The sequence below is a fragment of the Mustelus asterias genome, chromosome 4, assembly GCF_964213995.1.
Source record: "Mustelus asterias chromosome 4, sMusAst1.hap1.1, whole genome shotgun sequence".
Classification (NCBI taxonomy): domain Eukaryota; kingdom Metazoa; phylum Chordata; class Chondrichthyes; order Carcharhiniformes; family Triakidae; genus Mustelus; species Mustelus asterias.
The window spans coordinates 111,461,471-111,484,798 of record NC_135804.1 but is presented as its reverse complement, the minus strand read 5'-3'; the positions used below and the strand labels follow the sequence as shown (position 1 = coordinate 111,484,798).

The 23,328-nt window shown below is 42.0% G+C and overlaps 2 protein-coding genes across 9 annotated transcripts in view; one reads left to right on the top strand and one right to left on the bottom strand.

Annotated features, from left to right (window-relative positions):
• Window positions 1-2,302: 2,302 nt before the first annotated feature.
• On the bottom strand, window positions 2,303-23,165 carry tyw2 (tRNA wybutosine-synthesizing protein 2). Of its 3 annotated transcripts, none has more exons than XM_078211630.1 (8): window positions 23,016-23,165; window positions 19,324-19,390; window positions 17,831-17,999; window positions 15,494-15,692; window positions 13,572-13,722; window positions 9,461-9,570; window positions 7,822-7,979; window positions 2,303-3,721 (listed from the first exon to the last, which is right to left on the bottom strand). In XM_078211630.1, the coding sequence occupies exons 2-8, from the start codon at window positions 19,377-19,379 to the stop codon at window positions 3,101-3,103; spliced, it is 1,464 nt and encodes a 487-aa protein (XP_078067756.1). In that variant the 5' UTR covers window positions 19,380-19,390; window positions 23,016-23,165; the 3' UTR covers window positions 2,303-3,100. The 3 variants fall into 3 exon arrangements, with proteins under 3 accessions (XP_078067756.1, XP_078067757.1, XP_078067758.1); XM_078211631.1 differs by having other exon boundaries at window positions 22,859-23,122; XM_078211632.1 differs by having other exon boundaries at window positions 23,038-23,051.
• Window positions 23,063-23,328, top strand: part of cstf2 (cleavage stimulation factor, 3' pre-RNA, subunit 2) — a 60,562-nt gene continuing 60,296 nt past the window's right edge. For 5 of the 6 annotated variants that reach the window (XM_078211626.1, XM_078211624.1, XM_078211629.1 and 2 more), the window contains exon 1: window positions 23,104-23,278. In XM_078211626.1, the coding sequence (XP_078067752.1) occupies window positions 23,224-23,278 (55 nt within the window). In that variant the 5' untranslated portion in view covers window positions 23,104-23,223. Of the gene's footprint in view, window positions 23,279-23,328 lie in introns of all 6 variants that reach the window. The other variant, XM_078211623.1, reaches the window with a different exon arrangement.

The following is a 23,328-nucleotide window of genomic DNA, read 5'->3' as shown; positions in this document are numbered from 1 at the left end:
TGTTTTTAGTGATTTGAGTTGAAGGCTCGAAGTCGAAGAACACAGTCAGAGCTGTTCCTTCTGCCATGTGCAACTCATCTCCAAAGCCATCACTCACGTTTTTTCAAAAAAACCATAATTTACAACAGCCCCAGTGAGGCACTTCTGGGCCACCGGGAACCGCACTTTCACAACCCTGGTGCTCTCGCTTCGGATTGGATCTCGATCTGGGCTTTGAATGGAATACAGGTTCAGGAGAGGGGAGTGGGGTGATAGACCGAGTCAGAAAGTGGGAGTTTCAGTGGTAGAGGAAGGGTCTGCAGTGACCAGGAGGGTCTTAGAGCAGATATGTGGTGAGTAGGAGGTTTGAGAAGCAGGATTGATGTTGAACAGATTCGGTAATGAGCAGGATGTACAGCAGGTAGAAAATTACCGTATCTTTTGTATTTTAAAATTCATTTGAAAAGTTATTTTATTTACCAATATACAAATTTAGCTTTAACATTGATTTTAATGGGAAAATAGGATCTGCTTAAAGTTACTTCACTTAAATGTTTTGATTTTCAGGAACACAACTACAACTTTAATGAGGACTTTCAGGACTTGGAAGGCGTAAGTCTAAGTGTGATAGAAAAACAAAGGGATGCTGGAGTACAAATACACCTATCACTAAAAGTTGCACCGCAGTTTGGCAAGGCCATAAGTAAAGCAAAGAAAGCATTAGGATTTATTGTCAGAGAGGTATAATCGAAAAGTAGTGAGGTTCTGTTAAATCTGCATAGAACTTTGGTTAGATCACATTTAGAGAACCTGTACTGCACTTATTTACCCCACTCATCTCCCAAACCGACACATTTATTTGGGACACCCAAGGGGCAATTTAACATGACCAATTACCTCACCTGCACATCTTTGGACTGTGGGAGTAAACCGGAGGAAACTCACGCAGACATGGGGAGAATGTGCAAACTCCGCAGTGTCACCCATTGCCGGAATTGAACCCAAGTTCCTGGCACTATGAAGCAGCAGTGCTAGCCACCGTGCCACCCACTTTCTGACTGGCAGTTCTGATTGCCATGTTATGAAAAGAGGGAGAGGGTGTAGCGAAGATTTTCAAGGATGATACCTGAACTGTGAGGTGTACATCTCAGAAAAGTATGAACAGACTGGGTCTCTCTCCTCTTGAAAACAGAAAACTGAGGAGTGACCTAACAGAGGTCTTTAAAACAATGAAAGGTTTTGATGAAGTGGACACAAAGAATGTTTCCACTTCCGGGGAGAGCATAACCAGAGGCCATCAATATGAAATAGTCACCAAGAACTCCAACAGAGAATTCAGAAGAAACATCTTTACCCAAATGGTGGTGAGAAAGTGGGCGGCACGGTGGCTAGCACTGCTGCTTCATAGTGCCAGGAACTTGGGTTCAATTCCGGCAATGGGTGACACTGCGGAGTTTGCACATTCTCCCCATGTCTGCGTGAGTTCCCTCCCACAGTCCGAAGATGTGCAGGTTAGGTAATTGGTCATGTTAAATTGCCTCTTGGGTGTCCCAAATAAATGTGTTGGTTTGGGAGATGAGTTGGGTAAATAAGTGGGATTGGGTGATAGGGCCTGGGTTAGATGCTCTATTAGGAGGGTTGGTGCAGACTCAAGTGGCCGAATGGCCTCCTTCTGCACTGTAGGGATTCTGTTGAAGTGAATAGCATTTAAGAGCAGGTTAAACAAGCATATGAGAAAGGGCTATAGAGAGTTAAGAGTTACACTGTTCAATTTAGGTGAAAAAGTTTGGAGCATTGAGTGCAGCATAAATGCCAGCATGGACTGACTAGATCGATGGCTGTTGCTATGCTGCATATTTTATATAATCCTACTAATAATTATACAAAGATAATTCAGAATATTGTAACAGGATTTTCTATTCCTCTCTTGTCTTTTTTGCATGTATGAGAGACTGAGGCTGGGCTGCTTACAGTTAGCTGTTTCTTCCTTCAATTTTAACTAAATTTTGGCAATCTTGGCTGATAGCAGCAATAAAGCAAGGTCATAGAGTTCAAGGAAGATTGGAGAGAAGTCAGCAGCCTCGAAGTTGCAACTCAGACTTGCAGAGCAGGAAGGAAAGGAAAATCCAGCAAGCAGTTGGCCTTGCAGTGGAGCAGCTATCCATCTGAGTGAATGTGAGACATAATATCAAAGAGGAGGTGACACAGCCAAGGGACAAGTAGAAAGACAAATGCAGATGTCCAAGATGAAGCATGATTCATCACACCTCAGCATTCAGGATTCCAAACAGCACCAGAATGGTGACTAATACCATCATTCTCAGAGTTTAGTAAATTTTCTTAATTTAATAGGTTTGAAAGACACAAGGATATTTGTTTTAATATTCAAACATTGTTTGGGCTATTCAAAATAGCTTTACCTGTTAACAAAATAGAACTGTGAGATCTGATTTATTGTTTGTCTTTGCTTTTGTTTTTCTCCCTACTTGAAATCATAGAAATCATAGAATCCTACAGTGCAGAAGGAGGCCATTTGGCCCATCGAGCCTGCACCGACCACAATCCCACCCAGGCCCTATCCCCATAATCCCATGCATTCACCCTGCTAATCCCCCTGACACTAAGTGACAATTTAGCATGGCCAATCCACCGAACCCGCACATCTTTGGACTGTGGGAGGAAACTGGAGCACCCGGAGAAAACCCACACAGACACGGGGAGAACGTGCAGACTCCGCACAGACAGTGACCCAAGCTGGGAATCGAACCCAGGTCCCTGGCGCTGTGAGGCAGCAGTGCTAGCCACTGTGCCACCGTGCCGCCACGACGAATCCAGACTAATGTCATTGAGTTGGCAGGGTTAGGAATAAATCTGATCTATTCCTGGGTTGATCCAGTTGAAGACAAATTATAACAGCACCAGCAGGGATGCTTCTAATGAGATGGTACACAAATAACATGCTCCCAGACCTCTGCTATTGCAAACTCATTGCAGACATGAACCATGTCATGGCAGTGAGATTCAGAATTTTGTTTTTAAAAGAAGGTTGAAAGCTGTTTAAAACACCTTTGGAACATGGATAAGTATGAGCAGATACTTTCAGATTCTCAATCTTCATGGATTATCTTTGTGTGAAAAGAGCAGGACTCACAGGATATTCATTCTCATCACATGGTCTACATTCCAAGTCCAGTACAACATGATCAATGTGTGGTGCATAAGACTTCACGTGCTCAATATGCAAGATGTTTGTCCGCCATGGCTTTTTATGGAGAGTTTCTAATAAATTCTTAATTCTTAATGCCACTGACTCTGCCCAAGTTTGCCATTCCGGATGAGTAAATGTCCTCTTTTCACAAGGTGTCCCACAGTTTGTTTTAACTTTTAACCTGTTGTCTGGTCCCTTCCACCTTGAGTTGAGTATGCTTTCTTCAGCAGCACCCTTTTTAAATGAATATGTGAATGCTGGAGTTGTAGAGTCAGAGTCGCTCTTAGTCCTCTCAGTGCACGAAGCTGGAAGCATTGCTGTTAAATTCTGTTGCTGTTCTTTACAAGGACCTCCATCAAGATTCTTCCTGTCAAAGGCTGCATCTCTGTTCTCAGCATATAGGCTGATATTATGGTGAATGTAGAGAATTCCTCCTCTGTCCTCTCTCAACAATTGGCATGCTATAGGCCATCCCTCTTCTGAACTTGGAATGAGTCCCAAATTCACTCGGTCTGCCAGATTGCGTAAAAGGAGCTGAAAACACAAAAGAGTTGTTATGGATTTATAGCCAATTTCAAACATGTCATTATATATGAAAGTTAGAATCAAAATCTTCATCAAGCTGTTCTAACCCACCTACAGTATCAGTCTTGGGAGCCATCACAGATACCTGGGAACAGATTGGTTTTCTATTTTTATGAGTCCAGGTGCCTACTAAGAGGGGAGGAAAACTATGCTGCAGAAAATAAGAGGTATATATGAAGCCTCTGGTTAAGTTGTTGTGATAAGTGTTGGGGCCATAAAAATATATTTGAATTGATTTGCCTAATGTTATACAGTTGCAGCACTGTATTCTTGCTGAAACTATGGCACTAATATTAATCAGAAGGCGACCTTTGAGCGATGGGCAGAACTTTACAGGAAGTCAGACTCTTCATCCACCAAGAAGTAAAGTCAGCCAGAAGCCAACCCTCTCTGTGCAAGCCTGCCCCACTGCTAAAGCATGCTGTGGCCAGGCGAAATTAATTAACAGTGGGACTTCTGTCCCTGATTTGGAAAGAAGACCTGCCATCGGGAGCTGCCAGTGAATTGGATTGGCCAGCACCTCCATCATTCCCTGGTCGTGCCAGAGCTCAGTGATGGGAGCTTGCTGGGACTGTGGGAACAAGGCCAAAGAAGGTCATAGCAGCAACCGAGAATGTGAGGGCTAGGGTTTTAGGATGCGGAGGGATCCTAAAACCCAGAGAGGAGGGTGGGGTCTGTCTCTGTTGGGCACGTGGCCCAGGAGGAAGGCATCTTGGGGTGTTCATCATAAAAATCATAGAAACCCTACAGTGCAGAAGGAGGCCATTCGGCCCATCGAGTCTGCACCGACCACAATCCCACCCAGACCCCACCCCCACATATTTACCCACTAATCCCTCTAACCTACATATCTCAGGACTTTAAGGGGCAATTTTTAACCTGGCCAATCAACCTAACCCGCACATCTTTGGACTGTGGGAGGAAACCGGAGCACCCGGAGGAAACCCACGCAGACACGAGGAGAATGTGCAAACTCCGCACAGACAGTGACCCAAGCCGGGAATCGAATCCAGGTCCCTGGAGCTGTGAAGCAGCAGTGCTAACCACTGTGCTACCGTGCCGCCCTCAACTAATTTAGCCTGGCCACAGCATGCTTTAGCAGTGGGGCAGGCTTGCACAGAGAGGGTTGGCTTCTGGTGTTGCCCCTGATACGCACAGAGCAACCCCTGAATGAGGTGCTCCCAACCCATCAGCCCGCCTCTCCCCTTCTTTGTTCATGTTCATGACAAATGCCTGCCTACTTCCACCCAACTGCCCATGCCAACTGTATTATGGTGCATATTATGGGCAGCATATTATTCAGGTCTATGGGCTTGCTACCAAGTCTAACTGACCTTTAATTATTCATTTGAATATGGCAGATTGCTGATTTCAGCACCGGCCCACCTTGCGTATTATGGGTGTGAGGTTGGGGGTGGACAGGAAGGTGGGGGGCTAGTCACCTGAGAACTCTTAAGTGCTCCCTGCCAAAAACATGCCCAGCAGGGGCATGTAAAATCCAGCCGATGCGTGCAATTAGAACCTAGAAGTCAACTCAATGGTTCGAATCTGCCATCGCAACTCAACTGAAGCAAACAATTTTGACTTGAGTTTTGCATCTTCAAGCTACGCAGCAGGCATTTACATGACATAATCTCAATGGTATTTAAAGAGAAAATCCACAGGTAGAAACTGGTGGTATTCACAATGGTTGGTACATATAGAGCAAGAAAAATACCAAGATTTAATGATGTATCACTGGAATTAATGCTGACTCCAGTCAGGAGCAGGAAGGACATACTTTTCCCAGTAATGGAAATAAGAAAACTGCAGCTCACTTAAAGTGATTGAAGGTGGCTGAAGAGGTGAGCAGCAGGAGCACTTTTCCTAGTCTTGGATGCTATGGAAGTGGTTTAATGACCGAATCAAGTCAGGAACAGTAAGCACATTTGCTGCTTGAACTTTTTCAATGACTGAATCGTCGAGACTTTCTCCTTGTCCCACAGCACCAAGTGCACTATTGAAACTTATTTTTCACCTTGCTTTTGTATAACTTTTATGTCTTCAAAAAAAAAGGTTTTGTCTATACATGGTACACAAAATTGTATTTTCTTTCCCCCACAGATCACCTACAGTACCCTCGTGGACCATAGGTTGGGAACCACTGCCCTAGGTGAAACCTCATGACATTAGGATATCCTTGGCAGCAATGTTAGCATTTGGTCTGCCAAGGAGTGCTCCAATTTAATCCTCCTCCTCCTCTACAATCGCCGCCTCATCATAACCTGACTCATTAACTTTGTAATCCTCCTCAGTCTGCAATCCTTTCTGCGATGCAATTCTGTGCACACCCTCACTGCTGAGGACTGAAGATCTATCTTAGATCTTCTAGATCTAACTAGGCTCCTGAAGCACACCTTCAACATTGGCTTGCTTGATGACACAACTGGTGGTCACGTGATTCATGATCCTGTGCCTCATTGGACAGATTTCTCAGAGGTGTCATGAGCAAATTGGAAGGAGGTATATCCCTTTTCTCCTGTGCCACAACTTTCTCCAACTCAAAATTCCATCTAAACTCCAATTTCACAATAACACCAATGCTTTTCTATGACGCCAGTGTAGCCATGTCTCGCACAACTGATTGTATGGCCTATGTGACTGAGATTGACAATATGTACAAAATAGTCAACAATTTTGGTACTGAATAAGGGACCTTTACAGTCAGCAGAGAAAACAGACTTTTATGTCCATCAGTCCTAGTTGCCGAGGTCCAGTTATATAAAAGAAGAGTTTGAACCAACTCTCACCATCAGTTTTGACATTAATTAGCAAATGCTTTACAGAAAACATAATGTCTTTTGTATACTGTGGTGAGATTGAAATGTCACAATTAAAGTTATTTCTTCATCTATGACAATGTAAAAATGTTTAGCATTCTGAAATTGAACTTTTTATATACTGCAAAAGAAATTTACAAAAATAATGCATTGTTACACAAACCCTATGGTTGGACATTAGGCATTCAACAGGATAATCAGAGTAAAAGACAGTATTATTCTCAGTGTTGCTGCGGTGACTCTTAAAGAAGGATGCAACTGTCAGGTGTGAAGTAACTGTTAGAGAATGTAATAGCAAGGGGCAGTGAAATTACTGTTAAAGGAGACAGAGATTCTAACCATGATAGTTAGGAATAATCTTTGCATCTCTTCAATGGTGATCTCTCTTTCCTCCTCTCTATCCCCTAAATTCAGACTTGTAGCAATTCCTCATGGGTTTCAAAAGCACAAGTTGCAGCTCACAACTGGTCCGAAATTTGGTTAGACACATCAACATCAAAGCTAGGAATGGATGTACTTGGGGATCCCTGCAGCTGGGTTTCACTTAAGTGTTTAGACAGGAACTTAAAACATAAAACAAAAGATACAATTGAGTCTACCAGTCCACTCATTCCATAAACCATGTATAAACTACCTATCATTTACTTCTTACACCCAACAAATCCCCTCAAAGAATGTCTATGTATTATCTCCGAGCTCCAAAAGGCAAAGTTAAAAATATCACATCACTATCTTACTCCTAGTAATAAACTCTGACCTACTGTTCGTTAGACAATATTTTATCCCTATTTCTACCACCATCTACCACCTCCGCCCCGCGGTACAGAACCATTCTATCATATGGGGCATTGGATTAACCCAGTAAGTACCAATCCCGTTTCCAACCAGATATTTATGCAACTGAACTCCTGTTCTCTTAGATATATGTTCTACACTTATTGGAAGTGTATTTCACCTTTCGCATGTTAAATCTAAATGCATACCTTCCATTCTGAGCTGACAGTCTTAAGTCAAATCGTCTATATACATCACCTATGCATCAAATTTTAAAGACAGAAGGCATCTGAAAACTACTAGGTTTAGGATGCAGTTTTGGAAAAGACATCCATTAGCTTTATCCTTGGGGTAAATGATTCCTCAAAATTTATCCTGCGGTGACTGCCCAATTACAGGAAAACCTGTAAGATTTGAAGGCCATCAATGAGAAACAGTGGGCATGTCAGACAGTACCTGCCGGTTGTCACTTTTGTGAATTCTACAGCGATGTGACATTTTGTTCAATTCCAGATTCTTTACTAATGCAGCAACTGCATGTGGGTTCCACTCGCAGGCATGGACAAATGCTGCACCCGCATGCATCAAAAATGGTAACGTAAAATAACCGATACCTGCAGAGGTAGAGGGACATTTTCATTATCAGCCACATTTGTGTTAAATTAATGAGACAAAATTATTCGTATACATGATTCACAAAATATGAAGTTACTTTAATATAACTTATATTTTTGATATTGGTAGATTCCATGTATGATTTCCCTTTCTGATTATCATAACACAAAGTTCCTTTTCAATTGCAATAGTCTTATCTAGAGTCCCACATTACAAGACTGAATATACTTCAATGACTACACTTTAAAGTACCTAATGGCTGTAGAGCAATTTTGGAATGCCGAGGTTGTGAAAGGTGCTATAGAAATGCCATACTGCTGAGGCAAGTTGCTCTTCTGAGGTCGAGTCACCAAAGAGCTGGTTTACACAGGCACTTGTCAGCAGTAGTATCTGGATGGCAATACAAAGACAAGACAGATTGCCATTGGTAATGGCATATGCTACTTGTTTTGTATCCAGCCACTGAATCTCCTGTTGAAAAGTTATAAACAGAGATTTCAAAACAACTGCATATGTGCATGTGTTAGTGCACTGGAAACAGAAAGGCAGCAAATATTCCATTCTCCAATCATGACCAGTCCCACCTTCAGCACTAAAGAAAAATGAAACTAAACAAATAATTTGATTTTTCTAATGGTCTGAACGGCACGGTAGCACAGTGGTTAGCACTGCTGCTTCACAGTTCCAGGGACCTGGGTTCGATTCCCGGCTTGGGTCACTGTCTGTGTGGAGTTTGCACATTCTCCTCGTGTCTGCGTGGGTGTCCTCTGGGTGCTCCGGTTTCCTCCCACAGTCCAAAGATGTGCGGGTTAGGTTGATTGGCCATGCTAAAATTGCCCCTTAGTGTCCTGAGGTGTGTAGGTTAGAGGGATTAGCGGGTAAATGTGTAGGGATATGGGGGTAGGGCCTGGGTGGGATTGTGGTCGGTGCAGACTCGATGGGCCGAATGGCCTGTTTCTGCCCTGTAGGGTTTCTGTGATCTGTGATTATGTGAAACTGCATGAATTTCTTACCTAATGATAGTAAGGAGAAACTGGAGAGGGCAGGATTTGTACAATAAGCTCCAAACATCAGAAATACGCACACATAATATATATACACAACTAAAACCTCTTTTGAGTTAAGGCTATCATTTCCTGGAGTTCACATCCAACACTTTTGTTTAAATAAATGTCATCAGGGACACTCTTAAGAAGATTCATTGATGGCGTAAGAGCTCAATTAACATAATATGCTTAAAAGGGCACTTTAAACTGTATTTGTACCAATGTTAATTAAACTTTGAACTGAAGAGCAAAATAGAATTTTGCCAAGTGAATGCCAATTGCATAAATGAATTAGTAAACTGAATATTGTTTTCCTTCAAATTACTGGTAATATTGCAGAAAAAGATACCTTCCCTCTTTACAAGCAGTAAGATATTATACGATCGTATAGTACTTTTGGCCCATGTGTCCGTGCCAGTAACTCTCAATGTTACCTGCATACAGGTCTACAACCACTTCCCCTGTGCAGTCAAGAGAACTGATCCGAAGCTTCTCTGTGATATTTCCTGAGGAGAACATGCATTTGGTGACATCAAATGTGTACCTGGTAAGAGAACATGAAACACGCTACAGTATTAGGAGTACAGCTACACCAATTTTATGTGATTTGAATTATCACTTTAAGAGGCAGAATTATTTTCAGGAAATAATATAATGTGTATCCCCACATATCATGAAGCACATATAACATCAGAGGCAGCACCCAAATCACTTGGCCTGGAAAAGCCACCAAGTTGCAGCAATGTAGAAAATGACTCCAGGCAGTGCCATCACTCCAACTGGCAGCCATCATTGCAGTATTGTTATGGTGCAGAAGGAGGCCATTCGGCCCATTATGTCTGCACCGATTCTCCAAATGAGCATTATGACTTGATGCCATTCCCTTGCCTTTTCTCTGTACCACTGCACATTGTTTCTATTTAAATAAACATCTAATGCCCTCTTGAATGCCTCGATTGAACATGCCTCTACCACACTTCCTGGCAGTGCATCCAAGACCCAAACCACTTGCTGTGTGAAAAAATCTTTTCTTGTATCACAGTTGCTTCTTTTGCAAATCACTTTAAATCCGTGCAATTTCATTCTTGATCCTTTTATGAGCAAAAACAATTTTTCCCTATCTACTCTGTCCAGCCCCCTCATGGCTTTTAACATCTCTGTCAAATCGGTTGCATTGCCTCGCTCTAATGTTAAGGTTAGTGCCCCTTGTTGTAGATTGACCCAACAGAAGAGATGGCCTTTCTCTATCCAACTTCATTAATCATTTTAAAAGCCACAATTATGTCACCCCGTAACCTACTATATTCAGGGATATAAAAGCTTAGTATATACACACTTTCTTCATAATTTAATCCTTTTAGTTCCACTGTCATAATCCTTCAACCATCATAACAAACCATTTTTTCTGTCTAGTCACTGCCAATTGGAATGAAAACCTCAGAGAGAGATTTTCATTTTTCCCTGCCTTGCACTGTACCCCATTAATCCTTAGCATTTAGTTTCTGTGGATTCTCCACAGAAAGGGTGATTGTTAGGAGGAAGTACCAGAACAGTGGAACCAGTGGAAAGTGAATCGTGTGGAGGACGGAGAAGATCTGCAGAGAGATTTGGACAGGCTGAGTGAGTGGGCGAGGATATGGCAAATGGAGTATAACGTTGAGAAATGCGAGGTTATACACTTTGGAGGAAATAATAACAAATGGGATTACTATCTCAATGGAAACAAATTAAAACATGCTACCGTGCAAAGGGACCTGGGGGTCCTTGTGCATGAGACGCAAAAGCCCAGTCTGCAGGTACAACAGGTGATCAAGAAGGCAAATGGGATGTTGGCCTATATTGCGAAGGGGATAGAATATAAAAGCAGGGATGTCTTGATGCACCTGTACAGGGCATTGGTGAGGCCGCAGCTGGAATACTGTGTGCAGTATTGGTCCCCTTATATGAGGAAGGATATATTGGCATTGGAGGGAGTGCAGAGAAGGTTCACCAGGTTGATACCGGAGATGAGGGGTTTGGATTATGAGGAGAGGCTGAGGAGATTGGGTTTGTACTCGTTGGAGTTTAGAAGGATGAGGGGGGATCTTATGGAGACTTATAAGATAATGCGGGGGCTGGATAGGGTGGAGGCGGAGAGATTCTTTCCACTTAGTAAGGAAGTTAAAACTAGAGGACACAGCCTCAAAATAAAGGGGGGTCGGTTTAAGACAGAGTTGAGGAGGAACTTCTTCTCCCAGAGGGTGGTGAATCTCTGGAATTCTCTGCCCACTGAGGTGGTGGAGGCTACCTCGCTGAATATGTTTAAAGCGCGGATGGATGGATTCCTGATCACTAAGGGAATTAAGGGTTATGGGGATCAGGCGGGTAAGTGGTACTGATCCACGTCAGATCAGCCATGATCTTATTGAATGGCGGGGCAGGCTCGAGGGGCTAGATGGCCTACTCCTGCTCCTATTTCTTATGTTCTTATGTTCTAACATGGCATCTAGATAGAGGACAGCTTTGCTGTTAAGTGATGAATAATTGGGAGTTAGCTGCACTGGTGTCCAGAACTGAAGGACAATAGGATGGTAGGCTGAGGTTAAAAGAAGTTGCAGAGGTAGAGTGGGGAAACAGCAATGGGGGAATTGGTAAACAGAATAAAGCTTATAGGCCCCTGTGTTTCAGAAGTGGGTAATAAGTCTGCAGCCAGGAATCCACTGATTTTAACCTCTTCACTCCATCATAGGGTGTTGAGCAGTCTGTTAATATTAATTGGCACCCTTCCTTGCCCTCGGCCTTCCCAGGGGGCTTGAATGGCCTTCAGTTCTACCGGCGAGGCCAATATGACTGTTCCCCGTTCATGGGGAGCGGGTTTTTTCCCCACCGGAGAGAATCTCTCCCGGCGAGGCCGCAAAGGCAAGCAAGCCTGGACACTTGAGCACCGGGCTTGCTAATACCATGTAAATCATCAGTGAAAGAAATTTAAATAATTTATTTATTCAGCCTTTCACCAGAAATGGGCGAGAGGCTGACATCTGGAAAACCGGCTCCCATAACACCACACGAGCCGAGCAATTGGGCGCGATTCTGATTCCTCGGCTCTCACGCAATCTACTGGCTTGCTCCGCCTATCAATGGGCAGGGTGAACCAGTAAAATTCCACCTAATGTTTCAGGTTGATGACCCAGGCTGAAATATTAACCCTGTTTCTCTCTCCATAGATCCTGCTATGTATTTTCAGCATTTTCTGTTTTTAATTTAGTCACGAATGGTGGTGGATCATTAAACAATTGGAGGAGAAAGCTCCATTAATATTCTCATCCCCAGTGATGGAGGAACCCAGCACATCAATGCAAAAGACAGGGTTGAAGTATTTGTGACCATCCTCATCCAGAAACATGGAGTAGAAGATCCATCCCGGTCTCCTCATGAGATCCACAGTATTACAGATACCAGTATTCAGTCAATTAGATTCACTTCATGTGACATCAAGAAACTACTAAATGAATATTCTGGCTGCAGCGCTGAAAACTTGTGCTCAGAATGACTGTGCTCCAGCCAATACAGCTGCAGCATTGGCATCCACCGAATAAAGTGAAAAATATAACCTGCCATAAAAAAACAGGACAAATCTAACCAGCCAATTACCATATCATCAGCCTACTCTCAATCTTCATCAGAGTGATAGAAGGTGTTGTTCACAGTGCATCAAGCAACATTTGTTCATTGATGCTCAATTTAGGTTTAGCAAGAACATCAAAACCTAATTAAAACTTTGGTACACCCATAGACAAAGAAGCTGAATTCCAGCTGTGAGGTGAGAATGGTGGCTCTTGACATCAAGGCAGCATTTGATAAGGTTTTGCATCAAAGAGCCCTGGAAGATTGAAGTGAAATGGAAGTAGGGGGAAAACTCTCCACTGGCTTGAGTCACACCTAGCACAAAAGAAGAATACCCTGGTTGTTGGAGATCAATCCTCTCAGGCTAAGGATATACCAGTGCAGGAATTTCTTGACCTCCATTCGTAGCCTCCCCTGAAAGACACAGGGGATGAATTTGGTCAACATGCCAGCATCACATAGCCAATCAGCAGTCGACTTTTCACTGCACCCAATCTGCTTTCCACTGAAGTTCATAATGATGGTTCAAATTCTTTTTGGAAATCGTTTCCTGGTCCAATGGTCACTTTTACTTGGCTTGAAATTAAAACTCTTGGCAAACATCTCCCATATCAATGAATATTGAAACTGGTATGCTGAAAAATTCATCAACGATTTACTATGAGCCATGCTGCTAGCATAGACCATTTTCACCTCCACAGTTGTGATATAGAAATCAGAGGAATGTCATCTTAAATCTGTGTCCTGTCTCTGTGAGGTGCAAGATGTTATGATGAACACAATTACTAATGTCTGTTTACTTTGAAGAGAGAAATTTAGTACTCATACATAAAGATCATCACTGTCAGTCAGGCACTTGCATTCAATAGTCTGTGCATACAATGAACTTTTAAGGTCTTTGAGAGTTGGGTTGTAATTTAAGTCTATTCATTCTGCTCTCACCTGATGCCATTGTCAATGTGGTGAACCCAGGCATCATCCCCCAGCAGTAACGTCACCTTTGGAGTACGAAATCCATCAGCAGAAACTCTGCCGGCTTTTGCAATACGTTTCACTCTGAGTGCATTAGCAACCACCATCCATACTTCTGGTTCTGCAACACGACAAGTAACAAAGATAAAACCAGGACATTTTTATAGTTAATTTAGTTATGTATCAAGGATGAATAAAATTAAGTTTGTGATTTTCATGTTACTCAACTATTTTTGCCTTCTTTTCAACCTCCCCATGTGATGGATCATTCTGCAGCAAAGAGAAAGACAGAGTACAAGGAGACTTGGGACGGCACGTTGGCACAGTAGTTAGCACTGATGCCTCAATGCGCCAGGGGCCCGGGTTCGATTCCCGGCTTGGGTCACTGTCTGTGCGGAATCTGTATGTTCTCCCCTTGTCTGCATGGGTTTCCTCCCGGTGCTCCGGTTTCCTCCCACAGTCCAAAAGACACGTTGGTTAGGTGCATTGGTCATGCTAAATTCTCCCTCAGTGTACCTGAACAGGCACCGGAGTTTCACAGTAACTTCATTGCAGTGTTAATGTAAGCCTACTTGTGATACTAATAAATAAACTAAACTTTAAACTTTACCCAATTTTATTTTCTATGTTCTGCCAGACCTCCATCACCTGGATTAAGTTCTGGCCTCAATAACACAATACAAGTATTTTTAAACATCTATCATGCCCAGTACAGACATGAAAATATTACATTTTAAACTATTTTTTAAAAATTTGTACAACAATTTTACGATGGCTGACAACATGTCATTGACTTTGGCATTATCAACTCCAGACAGAAGTGAAACTCAAGCAAATACCTCATTAAAATATGAACAATCTCAACCACTTGTGAAACTCAAGTCTTTTTGTCAAGGATAAACTGTAAACAGAACAAAACTATGACAAAGTAGCTGATTGGTCATCCTAGACTATAGAGCGATCACAACTCTCTCTAATCATGAATGGCATTCAGAGGGTAATATGAATTAAATGGGTCACTCAATTAAGACGAGCTCTGATGAAGGGTCATCCTGACTTAAAATGTTGGCTCTATTCTCTCTCCACAGATGCTGTCAGACCTGCTGAGATTTTCCAGCATTTTCTGTTTTTGTTTCAGATTGCAGCATAAGCAGTATTTTGCCTTTATTTAAGACAACCTTGGTTTTCTCAAAAGCTCTCAATGTGTGAAGGGCTAAAACACAGGACGTGAAGAAGACCCACTAATCTTTTTTGGAAGAAAGATTTTGAACCAGTAATTAGTCACATGATTTAAAACAGACATTTAAAAAAAAACACAGCAAAAGCGGTTCAAATCAGAAACATCATCTGAAAAGCCATCAAACCAGCTGTAAGACAATGCAGCCAAGGTAAAACATGAAATAAGGAGAAGGAATCTCCTCCTAAACTATTCCAACTTCAAGTTCACTTGAGAACCAGCCTCCTGGAAATTCAACATTTTAACATTCATTAATGGGATGTAGGCATCACTGGCGAAGCCAGCATTACTACCCATCCCTAATTGCCCTTGAGAAGGTGGTGGCAAGCTGCCATCTTGAACTGCTGCAGTCCCTGAGCATTGGTGGATGCTCTTTGCTGACCCTGGCAGGTGAATAAATTGAGGTGGACGGAAAATATAGCGAGTTAGCAAGAAGATAATCCAGAGGAAAAACACAGCAACACCCTTGGAACTGAGGTTAATTTATGCTGCAATATTCTCTACAGTCTGTGCCTCAAATCTTAGTAAGAAGTCTCACAACACCAGGTTAAAGTCCAACAGGTTTATTTGGTAGCAAATAATTTGTGAGACTTCTTACTGTGCTTACCCCAGTCCAACGCCGGCATCTCCACATCATGACTACCTCAAATCTTACCCAATGTTTTCCAGATATCTGCCTGGAATGCACCTTCATTCAGAACAATCATGTCGCCATGCCGCTTCCATACTTGAGGCAGGTCATGAGTCAGTTGGTCATTCCACAGCAGTCCATTAAGCTTCACCAACTCAAAGAGCTCCTCCTGTAGTTGCTGGTGGCATGATTTTACTGATGACTTCTTGGATGATATTGGGTTCTGAAAGGTTAAGAAGCAGTATTGAGAGAAAAGCAGTTGCCAATAATAATTGACTATAGGAGATACATTTAAAATAGAAGTGAAATTACTGAAAGAGGTTAGTTATTTATTGCAACCGAATTGACTGCAGTCCACTAAGTGGGAAATTGGTTAGAGGTTATCACCACGGTCATACATCCATGCCTTCATTCATGCTGTTTTGCTGTTTAACTAATGCTCTATTAAATAAAGGGGGTCAGTTTAGTTCAGTTGGCGGGACAGCTAGTTCATGATACAGGTTGATGCCAACAGCGTTGGTTCAATTCCTGTACCATCTGAGGTTAATCGTGAAGGCCCCGCCTTCTCAACGTTGCCCCTCGTCTGAGGTGTGGTGATCCTCAGGTTACATCACCACCAGTCAGCTCTCCCCTGTGATCATCTGCGACTATGGCAACTTTTACCTTTATTAAATAAAGAACACTCACCATCATGTCAGATATGTTTTCACCCCTTTACTCTGGAAGCCAGTGACCCTTATCTGGGTACAATTCCATCATTTTAGGCAACAGTCCAATGTAAGTTTTCATGTGTGAGCCCAGGTAGACAATACCAACTGATACTCAACTATTGAGGGCATCACAATTCGCCGAGCCCATTCATATTCTCATCTGACTTTCCTATATGTGATCAATTCCAGCAAGACGTTGTGGGTACAAATCAGGAGTTGAAAACGTTCCTCGCCCATCATTGTTGAGAATAATTGCAGGAACTCAGTTACTACTCTAACTGTGATCAGATAATACAACTCAGAGTAAGACTGACCTCATCCATGTGAGTTAGTGACAAACTACATTTACTCAATGAGTCACTGAAAGAAGTAAGAGTATGTAGTGACAAGGAAGGTGGACAAAATTTTATTAATGGGAAGTTACGTGATGTTTCCCACTACAGTCTATTACAACAACAGCTCCAGACTTAGAATATTTGCATGGTTGAAACTCACCGAAACATTATACTTTTATTCTGAACAAATCAAATTAATGCTGTTACATGTATGATGCAATAGTGATGAGCAGGAACTAAATCACCCACTTTTCACTGATTTACTTTGCAAACTTTGTACATATACGGGCTGCAATGTGTATGCTAGTGCATTTATTGTATACTGTTCATAAATGTATCTTCCTCAAATTATTTCTCAAAGCAAACTGTCAATCTGGCAGATGGAATATAACGTTAGCAAATGTGAGGTTATCCACTTTGGAAGATATAATAGTAAATTGGAGTATTATTTAAATGGAGAAAAATTACATCGTGCGACTGTGCAGAGGGACCTGGGGGTCCTTGTGCACGAATCGCAAAAACTCAGTCTGCAGGTGCAGCAGGTGATCAAGAAGGTGAATGGAATGTTGGCCTTTATCGCGAGGGGGATAGAATATAAAAGCAGGGAGGTCTTGCTGCAACTGTACAAGGCACTGGTGAGGCCGCAACTGGAGTACTGTGTGCAGTTTTGGTCCCCTTATTTGCGAAAGGATATATTGGCCTTGGAGGGAGTGCAGAGAAGGTTCACCAGGTTGATACTGGAGATGAGGGGTGTAGCTTATGGGGAGAGATTAAACAGATTGGGTCTGTACTCGTTGGAGTTTAGAAGGATGAGGGGTGATCTTATAGAGACATATAAGATAATGAAGGGGCTGGATAGGGTAGAGGTGGAGAGATTCTTTCCACTTAGAAGGGAAACCAGAACTAGAGGGCACAGCCTCAAAATAAGGGGGGGGCCGGTTCAGAACAGAGTTGAGGGGGAACTTCTTCTCTCAGAGGGTAGTGAATCTCTGGAATTCTCTGCCCATTGAAGTGGTGGAGGCTTCCTCGTTGAATATGTTTAAATCACGGGTAGATAGTTTTCTGATCGATAAGGGAATTAGGGGATATGGGGAGCAGGCGGGTAAGTGGAACTGATTCGCTTCAGATCAGCCATGATCTTGTTGAATGGCAGGGCAGGCTCGAAGGGCCAGATGGCCTACTCCTGCTCCTATTTCTTATGTTCTTATGTCAATGACACGCTAGTTCCTTGCTTTTCCAACCCTTTGCTATTCCAGCATTGTGTGAAAGTTCAAATAGTTAAACTGTTGGTGTGCCAGTGGGGAGGGAAATCCTACCTTCATTTGTGTGAAAGTGCAGGTACTTCCTGGAGCCACAATATCACACAGGTTGAGAAGATGGAGCTGACTGAGTTTACTGCAAAGCACAGGCAAAGCCACTGAGCCATCGGGTTGCTTCTGGAGGCGATAGGCTGAGTCCAGAATGCCATTTGTCTCTAAATACTGTCTGATAGGAGGAAAGAAAAGTAAAGGAGGATAAAAATACCTTCTGATGTCAGGATGAAGGAAGACTGTAGATTTGATGGGCTAACAGCACTCTGCAATTCTTGACGTTTAATGGGTCTTTTTTAAATCTGATGGTCAATTCAAATAATCTATCGATTTTATTTGTCCCAATGAGCCTCACCTTGTTGTCAAATATTGTTCAGAGAATAATCAGCCAGGTGTCAAAATGTGACACATGAGCAAGGCCATTGAAAAATTGCAGGAGATGCGGCAAAAATTGCAAGAATTTCTTTCCATTCTTGCAGGGACAGAGTAGGGCACTGTGGGGATATCTTGGCTCTGTTGCTTTAAATCTACTTGTTAAATTGATTCATTGAGTTTTTTCCTCATTAATCCTTTCTCCACTGTTACTTCATGCTGGCACTCAAATTTATTCTGCACCTCATTTCTTGACTCTCTTCCCCATTCCCCTTTCTCAGTCCTTCCTCTGTGCATTCCTTTCAAGAGATCAGAAATACTCCTGAAGCAGCAATGTTGATAGGCAGGAACTGAGAGGGAGAAATCAGGAAACGGAGTCAATGGATATTCAATAAGAATATGGACACACATTTTTAGATTCCATGCTGAATACATCAAAAGAAACCATTTATTTCATAACAAGAGAATAAACATGTTTAAAAGTGAAATTTGAGGCATATTTGTTAACTATAAATATACATTTTTCACAGATTCACATTAAAAATGGTTGATCAGTCCTGTGTAGATTATCTACATTGAGACATTAGGAAATTATGTTTATTTATTTTTCTAACTTTTCAACTCAAATTTATGTGGTTTCTCTGTAGGTTGCTCCACTTGGTATCCATTTGCTCAGCCAAAGACTGATCTGGATAAATTAAGGTGCCAAATGTCTTGGTGAAGGAGGGAAAAGAATTGGAGAGAAATTATGGGGCAATATTTTCTTGAAGCTTGTTTTCTTTTTTTAACACTGGAGCTAATTTATTCCTGTTACTCTAGGAGTTATTCTTGTGAACAATCTGGGTGAGTCATCCCTGGGTTTAAAGAACAATTCTTTTAATGAACTTCAACAAATGGAAGTTTCAGACAATCAACGGTTTACTGCTGAAACAATTGGGAAAGTAAAGGGTAGTTCAAGAAAGAGCCACACAAATATTGTTGGATGTAAACTATTGTGTATTATTGGAGAAATTCTAACAATTGCTATTAACTACGGGGAAAAAAATCAATAAAAAGTTAGTTTTAAGACTGTTTCCCTCTTGATAATAATGAGATTCTCACACCTATAAAACTGTTTGATGCCTCACCTGTATTGTTGTGCGAACTGAGCCTGAGTCACAATTGCAGAAACTTCCCTCTGCATTATCTTACTATCTGAAAAAGACACATTCAAATATAAGAAAATTAGTTATCTCTATTACAGCACATAATGATAATTATTGTTGAGAAGGACTAATAGATAACTCCTAACTACCCCTCAGTGACTGGCACATGCAGTCAAGCACTATATGAAATACTTGTGCAAATACATAATTATGGACACAGGAATCAACAATGGATGTGCCAACAAAAATCTCTTGAGCAGAGTTTTGAATATCAGGACTTTAGTTCCAACAGTGACTGAAGGAATGCAGTTTTCTTCCCAGAATACAAGGAAATTTGGAACCAAGTAGGGAAGAGGATGCATGGTTCTGGGTGTAATCTGGAGAATGCTAATGCATAGTTTGATGCCTGTGGAATAAATACACTATGTCCATTGTGTATTTCCTCATCATCAGAGTTACCAATGTTAAGGAAATATGTTATGAGCAAAAAGAGTGACAAAGATTGGAGGTATATTTGAAAACATGGAGCAGTATTTGGGTTGCCATCCGTGGATAAATAATTCCTGGAGGTTTCATCATATGATTTGCCCCCATGCTCCTGCCATTTGTTGGCCAACAAATCCATCTTTGTGACATACACCTTTCTACACCAATTAGAAAGCAAAACGAGTCGATATCCAATAGAATGATACTTGACTGTCAGTCAAACAGCCTTTTACTTCCCATTTGCAATATTTTCATAGCAGGTAAAAATAAATGTTCAAAGAAAATGACAAAGAAAAACTATCTTTTTTAATAACCGGATGGTGCTTCTCCAGGATTGTACACAGCGGTGTCCTGGAGATTGATCTTCAATTTTGAGAGACTCCAAGCCAATCCTAGAGGGTTAGCAACCCAACCAGTGCATTCTTTTAAATGAGTCTCATGCAAACCAAAATGAAGTTTGATAGCTTGCAGATTGTTAGGAAGTGTGCTTATTTCATCTTAAGTTTTTTAAGCAAATATGCAAGTTACCTAAGTTACCCAGGCACCTAAGTCCCAATTCTGAGTCTTTAGCCTTAAAAGTGTGCTTAGAAATAAGCTGTTAATTGTTGGCTGTGCAAAATGGCACTGTGGTATAGCCGCGTCAGTACTGAGACACAAATCAGAATAAGCCAGGATTCTTAAGCAAGCATGGAAAGAGAAAATAAAATCAAGTGTGCCTATTTCTAATTTATTGACAGGGCAATTCTCCCATTGCCCTATCAAACACTTATCTAACAACACCATTAAAACAGATGCTTGTTGCACATTAATTGGTCTACTCTGACTGAAGCTCAAAATTACAAAAGCAAAATACTGCAGATGCTAAAAATCTGAGATGCTGTCTTTCTTTCCCTTTACAGATGCTTATAGAATCATAGTCATAGAAGTTTACGCCATGAAAACAGGCCCTTCAGCCCAACTTCTCATGCCGCCCTTTTTTTAAATCCCTAAGCTAGTCCCAATTGCCCGCATTTGACCCATATCCCTCTATACCCATCTTACCCATGTAACTGTCTAAATGCTTTTTAAAGGACAAAATTGTACCTGCCTCTATTACTACCACTGGCAGCTTGTTCCAGATGCTCACCACCCTCTGTGTGAAAAAATTGCCCCTCTGGACCCTTTTGTATCTCTTCTCTCTCACCTTAAACCTATGCCCTCTAATTTTAGACTCCCCTACCTTTGGGAAAAGATATTGACAATCTAGCTGATCTATGCCCCTCATTATTTTATAGACGTCTATAAGATCACCCCTCAGCCCTCTACGCTCCAGAGAAAAAAGTCCCAGTCTATCCAGCCTCTCCTTATAACTCAAACAATCAAGTCAGGGTAGCATCCTAGTAAATCTCTTCTGCACTCTTTCTAGTTTAATAATATCCTTTCTATAATAGGATGACCAGAACTGTACACAGCATTCCAAATGTGGCCTTACCAATGTCTTGTACAACTTCAACAAGACGTCCCAACTCCTGTATTCAATGTTCTGATCAATAAAACCAAGCATGCTGAATGCCTTCTTCACCATTCTGTCCACCTGTGACTCCACTTTCAAGGAGCTATGAACCTGTACCCCTAGGTCTCTTTGTTCTGTAACTCTCCAAATGCCCTACCATTAACTGAGTAAGTCCTGCCCTGGTTCAATATACCAAAATGCATCACCTTACATTTATCTAAATTAAACTCCATCTGCCATTCGTCAGCCCACTGGCCCCATTGATCAAGATCCCGTTGCAATCCCGAGATAACCTTCTTCACTGTCCACTATGCCACCAATCCTGGTGTCATCTGCAAACTTACTAACCATGCCTCCTATATTCTCATCCAAATCATTAATATAAATGACAAATAAAGTGGACCCAGCACCGATCCCTGAGGCACACCGCTGGTCACAGGTCTTCAGTTTGAAAAACAACCTTCTACAATCACCCTCTGGTTTCTGTCATCAAGTTTCTTGATCCTCTGAATATTTTTAGCATTTTGTTCATTTTTATTTCAATAGTAATTGATTGGTTGTGAGGTGCTTTGGAACATTCTGAGATTAAGAAGGGTGCAATGTAAATTTAAGTTCTTCCTTTAGCAATGATTTTAAAATACATATCTGTGGATATCTGTAAAGGAGGATGACAATAAATGGAGGAGTGAATGAAAAACTGCCATAATCCCAGCACAATTACATCTTCAGCTTTGACCAAGGGTCTTCCAGCCTCGAAACATTAGCTCTATTCTGTCTGCACAGGTATTCATGATGTGAAGATGCCGGCGTTGGATTGGGGTGAACACAGTAAGAGTTTTAACAACACCAGGTTAAAGTCCAACAGGTTTATTTGGTAGCAAATACCATTAGCTTTTGGAGCACTGCTCCTTCGTCAGATGGAGTGGAAATGTGCTCTCAAACAGGGCACAGAGACACAAAATCAAGTTACAGAATACTGATTAGAATGCGTCAGTATTCTGTAACTTGATTTTGTGTCTCTGTGCCCTGTTTGAGAGCACATTTCCACTCCATCTGACGAAGGAGCAGCGCTCCGAAAGCTAATGGTATTTGCTACCAAATAAACCTGTTGCCGACTTTAACCTGGTGTTGTTAAAACTCTTACTGTGCACAGGTATTGTCAGACCCGTTGAGATTTTCCAGCATTTTCTGCTTTTGTTTCAGATTCCAGCATCCACAGTGTTTTGTTTTTTTAACATATTTGATTTGATTTGTCACATGTATTGGGATACAGTGAAAAGTATTGTTTCTTGCTATACAGACTAAGCACACCGTTCAGAGTACATTGGGGAAAAGGAAAGGAGAGGGTACAGAATGTAGTGTTACAGCCATAGCTAGGGTGTAGAGAAAGATCAACTTAATTTAAGTAGGTCCATTCAAAAGTCTGATGGCAGTAGGGAAGAAAGAAGCTGTTCTTGAGTTGGTTGGTACGTGACCTCGGACTTTTTATATCTTCAGGACATTCACCAAACCAGTCCTACAGGAAAATAATCTTCTTACCTATGAAAGTCTAGATGAGCAAATATGCAGCAGGGGTAGTGGGACACAACATTTATCCCATGAGGTGACTAACATTACAGCCCAGGCTTGTGTAATCTGCAGCTCATTCTCTCCAGGTTCACACTCATACCCCCGCCCAACGCCGGAAAACGCCAACCTGATCTTAACACCGCCTTAACTTCAAACTCGGATCTCGTTTCCGCCACTGTCGTTTGTCTTTGAACCGATTTTTCTCAACATGAACGGATAACAGAATCCGAGGCCCGGATCCAGTGCCCGGCGGAACCTTTGAGCTCGCTCCACGGGCGGACTGGTTATCGAGCCGGTTTCCGGGCTGCTGCTGCTGCCGCCGGCGAGCGGTAGCTATGGCGAGCTTGGTGCGGGACCCGGCGATTGACCGCTCGCTCCGCTCCGTGTTCGGTAAGAGTCCCACAGTGAGGAGGGAAGCTGCTCGGATCGGCCAGTGGGCC

Excerpts from the sequence above, each read along its gene's own strand:
- tyw2 (XM_078211630.1), bottom strand. The coding sequence starts at position 19,379 with ATGCAGAGGGAAGTTTCTGCAATTGTGACTCAGGCTCAGTTCGCACAA. Across the intron at positions 15,693-17,830 it reads GCACTTTCACACAAATGAAG|AACCCAATATCATCCAAGAA; the intron begins GTAGGATTTCCC and ends TTAACCTTTCAG. Across the intron at positions 9,571-13,571 it reads CACATTGACAATGGCATCAG|GTACACATTTGATGTCACCA; the intron begins GTGAGAGCAGAA and ends TTCTCTTACCAG.